Here is a 10,247-nt window from a genome sequence, read left to right as displayed (position 1 = left end):
GGAGCACTAATGTTCCATTCCTTCATCAACGTTGATTTTGTGATAAATAAGTCAACGGTTGGATTAAATTACCTGTAACTTTTGTAACAGGTCCTTTTTAAAAGTTATAACTATAAGCTAAGCTTGGTTCCTCAAAACACCCCCTGACCGTTAGCTTGCACCTTCCGGCCTTGCCACCGTCACCTCTCAATCTCCGGTGACCGGAAAACATTGCTCCTTGTCAATGAGAAAAAGTGAGGTAGTAAAAGATTGAAGATGGGGAGTTTGGTTGGAATTGGAGTCTCTTGTGACGTGACGGCCGGCCGATAAGAAGCTGGGAACGGCGTCGGGGTTCAACTTCTGGAAATGGATCATTGGATGGATGACCAATATTTTATTTTCATTAATGACAAAAAAAGAAAAAAGAAAAACTAGAACAAACTTGGTCTAAATTAACTTCTTATCTCCATTTTTATTTATCTGAATGACGCAGACATATATTTATCAGGATATGAATTTTTATTTTTTTATAAATCAAGATTCGACATCAGATCCTAATAAAAATATATTTGTGGCTGCCAATTGAAAAACAAGTGAATATTAAGTACCAATATCAAAATCACCATTAATTTGAGTAGTAAAGAATTTATTTTCCTTAATTTTTAATTTTGAGCCCTCTATAAAAAATAATTTTGGAAGACCTGCATTTCATATAAATTTAATAAAAATTTTTTTGGAGATATTCAAATTTAATAATACTTTAATTGGATTAATTTGGATTTCTTATAAACCGGTTGCTAGTTGTAAAGAACGAATTTGATACTCTAAGAACATTGTTACTCTTAAAGAAAGAAATATTGGTGCTTTACAGACTTAACTATAGCTACTAAAATTGGCAAAGCACCAAGATGGCTTAAACAACGAAATTGATAAAGAATTTGTAGAAGAGTGGCCATATATAAATATTATTAGAGAATATGATATGTTGAGATTTAAATTAAGAATTTTTCTTATAATTTGTTATTTTTGAAGGAATATCATTTGTACGTAATAATTATAAAAGAAGTATATTTAATTGACTCAAGTGAAACTATCATAATTCATCTTTGAACAATTATAATGACAGAATCATAACCAGCATCATCTTATTAATTTAATTAACCATACATGATACGCCCAACTTGCTATTTTTCTTATTATGGTCATTGCGGTCATTGTAATCATCATTATTGGTATTGTACCACATCAATGTTCTTATAGACTTAAATTATAGCTACCAAAATTAATATGGTTTGCTCCCATTTCACGATTGCTTGCAATAACTTGCATAAACATTTTCAAGCTATAACATAAGTGCTCTTTAAAGCATCCATTTTATCATAATTACATATCCGATTTCAGACCTAAAAAAAAAAGAAAAGAAAGATAAACAGCAAAGAGGAAGCCAGAAGAATAAAAAATTGCGGACTAATTGAGGTCGTAGTGGAGCTAAAGTCCAAAACCAAAGTGGGCTCAATGCCACAAAGCTTTTATTCATTTTTGTTGGGGGAAGTGGGGGTTATGTTTATCTTTTAGCCAACATTTTTATGTACCTATTGTCTTGGCAGGATGCTAAATTGAAATGGTTTTGCAGGGTCCCGAGGGGGGCCTGGCTTCAATAGTAAAACATGTTTGAGACATGTCTCATCACACAAGGGTGGCATATATATATGATTGTGAAAAAGAACTAGAAAGTTCTCAAAGGATTTTATTTTTTAGTTTACAGAAAATGATTTTCTGTTTTTCTATCTATGTAGAACCGAAAACTTGTATGTCAATATGAGCATAAAATTTTAATGTGACCAAATATAAATCTAGAGGTGAACTTAATTAATGACGCAGAAAGAAATTCTGTCTTACTGAGAAGAAAAAGAAAGGAATTGTATGCAGTATGCTTATCTATATATGTGTGCGCGCGCGCACATATGTTTCATATAATATCTTGTTGACTTTAAACACCGAGCTTTCATTATGTTTCATATGCACAGGCATCGCATCATAATAGTGGGATCTCCTCTGAAAGTCCCCTCCCCTCCTAAAAGTGAGAAAGCACTGTTATGTCACTTTAATTACACATGCATGTTCGCTCGCTTTGAATTTGATATAGAAAAAATGCATCAAAAGAAAAGTTATCACATAGTGAGGGAAGGAGAAATAGGTAGAGAATGCAATGAATGTTGCTACTAATTTTGTCCTTACTGATACTTAGGGCCAACTATTGGAAAGTCCTTGGATACCAATATAAGTGAATCTTTCTTTGATTCGGAGCTTTCTTGCGAGATGCTTAGTTGTAATGCTTACAACTACACATATGGGTCCTATATTTACATGTCTCACGTATAAGTGCCCCACACATAATTATAGATGCTTTTGTCATAAACACTGCATTCAAAAATATTTCTGCAATTACTACAAATAAATTATGGGAAAATTGTGTATAATTTTAAAGGATGTAAAGTTGTGTCATTTTAAGAGAGAGAAAGAGATAGATAAAGTAGGAGAGAGAGTTGACAAAAAAAATAAAGGTGTGGGTCCCGCCTCTTTGTGAGAGTGAAAGGATGTAAGTTGTGTAATTTTAAATGATAGACACTTTTCCCATAAATTATCTGTATTTATTCTCAAAATAATATCGTTTTAGAATTGAAATATTAAAAAATTATAAATATACGACTATTATAACTCTGAAATAGATTAAAATTACAAAAACACCATGATTTTCGTCCCAAAACAACGTCGTATTGGGCTTACTGCAGATAACTTATCTGCAGTAACTGCAGACAAAACGAACCCTTCGTGTAATTAAGAATTTACATTTTTTTTTTAATTGTGCCCATATTTAATTTTATTTTATATGCAAATGAAATGCAAGCTTCCTGCCACTGCGTTTCAAGAATAATATAAATAAAGACTAGTACGCGCGCAGTCTAAACTCAAAAACAATAGGACTTAATTAAGACAGGATTGAAGTGCACATTAATACATGTAGTTTTTTTTATTATTATTATTATAGCTTTATACTTATAATACAAGAGCAAGGCTAATTAATGTATAGAGTACAAACAACTTGCTATGGAATATTGTTGTCTGCATAGTGTTTAAAGGTGTGGGTGCATTGATTGTTTTCCATGGCATTAGTATGATGAGGTTGGGATATGGTTGAGAGGGATGGATGGTAAGAATACCAACTGGACCAAAAGAGATAGTTGAGGAAGTTGAGGAAGCTAAGGGCAGCTAGTAACCAATAGAAAAGGTCAAGCTTGTCTTTGTTGAGATTGTTGTAATGGAGCCAACCACCAGTTGAAGAAGTACAAGTGATCTTATTGACCAAAGAAACCAATACAGAGCTGAAATAAAATCCAAATGAGTATGAGCAATACGTGATGGCTGTTAAGAATGTCTGCATCCCTTTCAAAGACTGCTTGTAGAAGAACTCGATGAGGCCAACAGCTGTAAACATCTCTGACAAACCAAAAATTAAGAATTGTGGGGTAATCCAAAAAATGGATAAAGTTTTGTTGAGGTTCAAAGCTTCATCCCTTCTCTTTTTCTCCACAAGGGCAGCTGAAACCATAGAAAATGTAGCTAGAAAGAGGCCAAAGCCTATTCGCTGCAAAGGTGAGATTCCAGACTCATGACCTGTGATTTTTCTGGCAAAGGGGACAAAGAATCTATCATAAAGAGGGACCACAACAATGAGCAAAATATATGGAACAGATTGAAGCGATGCAGGAGGGATTTGAAAGGATTTTGTGAGATGGGTGTCCATGGCACTCCCTTGTTGGACTGAGAATGTTTGTAGTTGTGCTAAGATTGTGTTGAAAACTATAGTGCAACCAAAAATTGGAATAACTGATAGTAATATCTTCGCTTGCTCAACTTGCTCAACAGAACACAATCTCCACGGGCTTTCCTTTGTGTTAGTCCCCTCTTCCACTCTGATACAAGCCTTGTCCAAGAACCTGAAAGTATATAGTGTAATATTTTTATTTTTATTTTTTATTTTAGGGATAAATGAGCATATTGGCAGAAAATACTATATATGCATTCATTCTTCTAATAAGAGCATGACGATAATTAAGCAGTTTTTTTCTCAGTGATCAAGGTGTTTAAAAAATAATTAAGGAGACATTAAGGAAGGAAAGAAAGAAAAGAAAAGAAAACCAATAAAAACAAAATAGGAAATTAAGTACCTAAACTTATTGGTGTGTTGCCGACCAACATTGTTTTGACTTCCATGAAGCATTTGTGGGTTAGATGGACATATTTGCTTTCTTTTCAATATTGCAGCCACGAAAACCTGATAAGGTAAATGGTAAACTTTTTTTTTTAAGTAAAGAGCCTTATGAGCCAATATATTATCATATCAATCACAATATTATAAAGCCAACACTATCCTAGTACGTGACTCAGCAGACATCACTTGTAGTATTATTTGACACCCCATGTGCTAGTTTTCTATTTCTGAATTGACACTCCAAGGATTAGCTACTGTATATGTACTAGCCTCAGATAGAATCAGGTAATATAAAGGTTATAAGAAATTCAATTACTATAGTCCCTTTTATCAGGCACACCAAAATATTTATAGATAATTAGTAATAAATGAATCCCTAGCTGCATGTATCCGCGTTTCTATCGAACTTAAGAATGTAGTGAATTAGAAAAACTACATTAGCAACCATGATAAAAAAAAATATGGATGAGATCCTTTCATGTTATTCATTAACATGAGAACATCGTACAATAAGAGGGAGGGACAAAAAGGCAAAACTAATGAACTTTATATAAATAAGGTTGAGTATATATATAACAATTTTTTTTCATAACACTCTCATTTTAGCGAGTAGTTAATATGAGAGGATTTAGAAATGTAAAATTATATACTATTCGTATCCTTCATGCCCTTACAACTTTATCGTTTATTTATTTATTTTTGTGTAACTCTTATCTCATATATATATATATATATATATATATATATATATATATATATGAGTTTAGTGAGTGTACAGTAACTGGATGTAAAAATCGGTCCAGTGCACTATGTTCTCCCGCGAGAACACAGTTATAGTAAAATTATAACTATGTTCTCGCGGGAGAATACCATTGTAATATTTTTGCACTATGTTCTCGCGGGAGAACATAGTGCACTGGACCGTCCAATCACTTTATTTTCATTTATATATATATATATATATATATATATATATATATATATATATATATATATATATATATATATATATATATTGGGAGTATATAGTCTACCTCCTTTGATATATATTATATGGAAATCATACTTTTACATTAGATTGATTTCTGATGTTGATTGATTTTTTATGTTGCACTCACATCGAAAAATGTCCCTATTTTTTAAAAATAAAAATTAGTAGATCCCATTTTATTTTTCTCTTGATGTATTCTGCTAGAGAGAAATAATTCCATATTATATATATTATAAAACACACAAGGATATTATTTTTAAGAGGGAAAGAAGTAGAAGATAGGTAAGAAACATACTTGAGCAATGGGGGTAAAAATGCTTCCTTGTGGGGGCTTGTTCCTGTAATATAGAGTGCCACATATCAAACTTATCAATCCCATTGCCATGGCAGCTGCTGATACCCCAAAGCCCGCATCCATTCCCGAATGAGTTTGAACCCAAACAAGAATTGTTAGAGCAACAAGCTCTCCCACTGAGAATGCAAAATATGCGGCATTGAAGTAAGTGGAGAGCTTCTTTAATTGCTTGGGGTTCTCTTGATTGAATTGGTCACCTCCATGAGCAATCATGTTAGGCTTGACACAGCCACTCCCTAATGCCACCAAGTATATTGATAAAAAGAATATCAAGGCCTTGAATCCCTTTGCTTCTGTGCAATGTTCTCCATCACTGAACATATTGCATGGTGCTGGCTTCAATTGAGGAACATGAGCTTGGACTGAGAGCAATATGAAACCCTATAAGAACCAACAACATGCACAAGAACCAATTATTATCATTTTTTTTTTTAAAAAAAAAAATGTTCTTTAGCTCTCTCTCGCACTCTCACGCTAAGAAAGGCACACAAACCTTATTATATAACTTTAATTATAGGTTGGCCAATTAGTCCAAAACTAAATTTAAATTTTTTTAACAAATATAAAGAACAAGAAAATGACTGAACATTCCTTCTTAACAATTAATGTTGGGTGAAGTCTGAAAATATAATTTTGAAAGCAATAAAAGTCATCCACTTAATTGTAGTGGCTGCCTGGGTAGATGCTATAGAGAGACAAAACGTAGATGGAAAAGAATATACTATACTATACACGCACGTACGCACGTGCGGTGTCTCACTCACACAGAGAGAGAAAGAGAAAGAGAAAGAGAAAGAGAAAGAGGGAGGGGTAGCTTACAGAAAGTTCCACAAAGCCAAAGATGAGGATGGTCCAGAAGCTCCCAAGATAAGAGTCTGAAAGAAATCCACCAAGGAGAGCCAGCAGAAAGATAGTTCCAACAAAGTTAGTCACTATGTTTGCTGACTCAGACAAAGAGAAGTGCATCTCATTGATCACATAAGTTATGAGGTTGTTTCCCACTGCAGCTATTCCCATTATTTCAAATGCTTGAAGCCCTGAAATTATTCATATGCACATCAGAGAGCACAGTACGTTGTTAATATCTAACTACATATATACAATCCAGAAAACCAAATCAGCACTAGATCGATCTCTCATATATAACAAGAACTAATTAAAGCACCAGCAGTTTCGGTTAAAAAGTTGGCATAATAACTTGAGAAGAGAAAGAGGTGTATATATATATATATATATATATATAGATAGATAGATAGATACCATACCAAGAACAAAAGCAGCAGCTCTCATTCCACCGTGCTTGATAGGATTGGAGGGTCTGCCTCTCCAGTCTACAGTAGTTTCTCCCATGCTCTCTTCATCATAATCCTTCCTTATTCCAATATGATCCATTCTCTCTCTCTCTCTCTCTTTTGATGGCGGTTTCTTGTCTTGTTCTGATGCTGAATCTGAGGGAAGTTGGTCCATTATTTATAATGCCGAGCACTAGTAGTAGATTCTGACCCAAACTCAGACTTAACCTAGGCCCCCCCACTTATTTATTCACACGTGTACAACACTCCCACCAGAGAAAATGTTTTCCAAGGGGACAGTGATTCTTTTTATATATTTAATTCAATCTACTTATATAATTTAAGGGCCGAATTAACAAATTGTTAATATAGTACTGAGCATAACATCTGTTAATCAAAATTAATGATCTGTTCATACTTTAATTGCTTATTACACGTCTAAATTAAATACAACTTAAACAAGAATTGGTGAGCCTAAGTAGTAGCTATAGCTGCTGCTTTCATGTACGTACATGCATAATTATCATATGAAAGGAGCATTTGCGCCAAGTTTCGGTGTGGGAATATAGATCAAGTTTGGTATATGGAACTTGCCTTTGTTTCTGAATTTGATAATTACTGAACAAGAGACTCCACTTATAAAAAAGTCAAACCAAATGCCCATTACTATTATTTAAATGCATAATTCCCGAAATATATATATATATATATATATATATATTAAAAAATATAATATAAATGCATCACTCACCCTTGAAACCTATAAGAGAAAATATAATATAAGATTATTAATTGATCTTCACTAGATTAAGTTTTAGGGTTGAATTGATTCTTTATATAATATTAGAGTATGATATATTATTCATCCTTTAAGGTTAATGGGTTCTTGCGTGAGAAAACATGTTAGAAAAAATATAAAATCATTAATTAACCTTCAACTAATACCTTAAATTTTAGAATTGAATCCTGTTTTTCAAAACCCCCCAACATGATGTTCATCCAAGTTACTATAGAAGTTTCTATTTCGATACCGCTTTATTACGTACAGCAACTTTTAGCTTAGAAGAATTTCTAATTAATTTTCTTGACTAGTCTAGTCATACATACTCTACGATAGGTGCCGTTCCTTATAGTCAAATGTTTTCTCTCTCGTTATGATAGCTTTTAGTACTAAATGTATTTAGTTTATAAGTCCACAACTTCACATATATACATGCATGCGAAGCAGAGAAACCCTTTGCTTTAAAAAGATAAAATGAAATTGTTTTTTTTTTTTTTTTACTTTTTATCCGTTTTCTTTTATATCATTCTCACAATAATAAGGTAGATTCCTTGCAATTGTTACAACTACGAGGAAAATTACTTTAAATGCCAATCTCCAATGTTGAACCCTAACCTTACCATACCATATATATGTTGATATCCATTTCTATTTTCTTGTTGGAAATAATCAAGTGTGAGTGAGTAGTGGTGAAGTAAGTTCCACATAGGCTAGACATAGACCAAGTGATGACCATATAAGTGTAAAAAGATCCATAAACCTATAGCCTTAAGGTTTTGGGTTGAGATGTGGTGTCGGCTCACTTATTATGGTTTGTCATTTGACTCATTGGTGGATGTACCATTTGCAAAGGGTTTTGAGCTCCCTTGTTTCATTCCCAACATTTTGCACGTTCAATTAGTGGAAAATGGAAAATTTATACTTTTCTTATGAAACACTCATCACAAAAAGTAATTTTGCAAGTATATATCTTATATATATATATGAAGGTTAAAAACCATTTTAATTAAGTAGTAAATAAAATAAAACTATTTCAATTAGTCTATCTCTTAAATTAAGGATATGGCATTGGCGACCACTGAATTAAAATATATTGAGAAAAAGAGGAGGACAATTAAAGAAGAAGATGTTGGGTGGACATGCACTCGTTGCTAGCTAGAAGAAATGATAATGAGTTTTGTAACAATGCCACATGCCTTCAAGTGCTTTACTGCAATGTAGTTTGGTGTGTTCTAACAAAGGGGACCAAGTAGAAAGGTTGTCGGTGCTTAATTTAACAACAAAATGATGCTGATCATTGCTCTCATTTCCGATTTCATTGGTCAATCTATTTGTGTGTAAATGTTAGGTACCCTTTTAACCCCCCCCCCCCCCCCCCCCCCCCCCCCCCGGTTCATATTTGATACCCAAAAAAATTCAATTTTATATAACCCAAAACACTAATATGTGCTTTAAAGAAAGAGAAGCAAACAAAGAAAGCTTCCTCTATTCGACATTGTGGATTTTATTTAAAAGTGAAAATTTTAATGTTTTTAGCTAAGCTAAGCATATCAACGAGTTTTTAGCTTTTTATATGGCTGTCGAGTTTCTAAAAGTGAAAATTTTAATGTTGTGTAAGCAAGAACTCTCCTGAAGTCTAAGTTACATGCGCATATTAAGCTTTTTTTATTTTGTGTTGAAAGTGAATTTTATTTAGAAAAATAAAGGCAATTAGGATAAGCTTATTTTATTTTGTGTTGAAAGTGAACTTTTGTTTAAAAGAAATAGAGGTATAAGGATTGAGCTCGTGGCCATGATATTAAAAATCAACTTTTTAAAAAATTTAGAGTTATAAATGATTGTATTCTAATGAATGGCTTTATATTTAAGAAGTAGGCATATCTATTGTTCATAGTTTTTCGATATATATATATATTCTACGGCACTTCTTGCTTTCATCCTATTCCTACACGTACGTTCACGTTCTAAGCCCGTTCAACATATTGTCATATGAATTATTGGAAGAAAAAAGGAAGAAGAAAAAGGAAGAAACATACTTTTACTCATTTCCTTTCATGACATGAAAATTATTTCCAAATTGCCAATAATAACGGATTAAAAACTAAGAATACACAATTATATCTCATGCTCCCCACCCATGCAATGGTATAGAAGCAATATGTAGGTTATAACCTTTTCGCTCAGAAAAATTCAGAAAGAAAGAAAAGAAATATTCTTCTGCAAAATCATAGTGTTTATCTGCTATTTCTCCTATATATAAGTGATTTATATATCTGTTTGGGTCAAGAATGAGATATATATTGCTACTCAAGTCTAGATTTACTTTATGTGTATTTACACGTGGCATTAGTTTAATGGTTTGCCGGCATAAAAGTCAATGTCCAAATACAGTTCATTATGAATAGAAGGGCACATGATCTTTGTTGTGCTTAGATTTTCAAGTACATGGAAAAGATGTCTTGAGAACAAAGCGGGAGACAAGTGGAGACAGAACACATGAATCCTAAGCGGATCCCATAAACCTACCTATTCCAATAAAAAAGAATAGTTAAAGAGTCTTGGAGTTCACTCAACTT

At 32.9% G+C, this 10,247-nt stretch overlaps 1 protein-coding gene across 1 annotated transcript; it reads right to left on the bottom strand.

The window, feature by feature from the left end:
• Positions 1 to 3,085: 3,085 nt before the first annotated feature.
• On the bottom strand, positions 3,086 to 7,065 carry LOC133318064 (protein NRT1/ PTR FAMILY 4.3-like). The gene is made up of 5 exons (XM_061520005.1): positions 6,864 to 7,065; positions 6,418 to 6,635; positions 5,539 to 5,979; positions 4,209 to 4,315; positions 3,086 to 3,977 (listed from the first exon to the last, which is right to left on the bottom strand). The coding sequence occupies exons 1-5, from the start codon at positions 7,063 to 7,065 to the stop codon at positions 3,086 to 3,088; spliced, it is 1,860 nt and encodes a 619-aa protein (XP_061375989.1).
• Between the last annotated feature and the right edge of the window lie 3,182 nt (positions 7,066 to 10,247).

Source organism: Gastrolobium bilobum, unplaced genomic scaffold (genome assembly GCF_033153095.1).
Source record: "Gastrolobium bilobum isolate Gb01-03AN ecotype WA unplaced genomic scaffold, APGP_CSIRO_Gbil_v1 utg5420, whole genome shotgun sequence".
NCBI lineage: Eukaryota > Viridiplantae > Streptophyta > Magnoliopsida > Fabales > Fabaceae > Gastrolobium > Gastrolobium bilobum.
The sequence above is the reverse complement of the archived record's forward strand: the minus strand, read 5'-3'. Positions and strand labels throughout refer to the sequence as shown.

Coding starts and splice junctions, on each gene's coding strand:
- LOC133318064 (XM_061520005.1), bottom strand. CDS start 7,065: ATGGACCAACTTCCCTCAGATTCAGCATCAGAACAAGACAAGAAACCG. Junction 6,636..6,863: donor AGCTGCTGCTTTTGTTCTTG/GTATGGTATCTA, acceptor GAATAATTTCAG/GGCTTCAAGCATTTGAAATA. Junction 3,978..4,208: donor CAACACACCAATAAGTTTAG/GTACTTAATTTC, acceptor ATATACTTTCAG/GTTCTTGGACAAGGCTTGTA.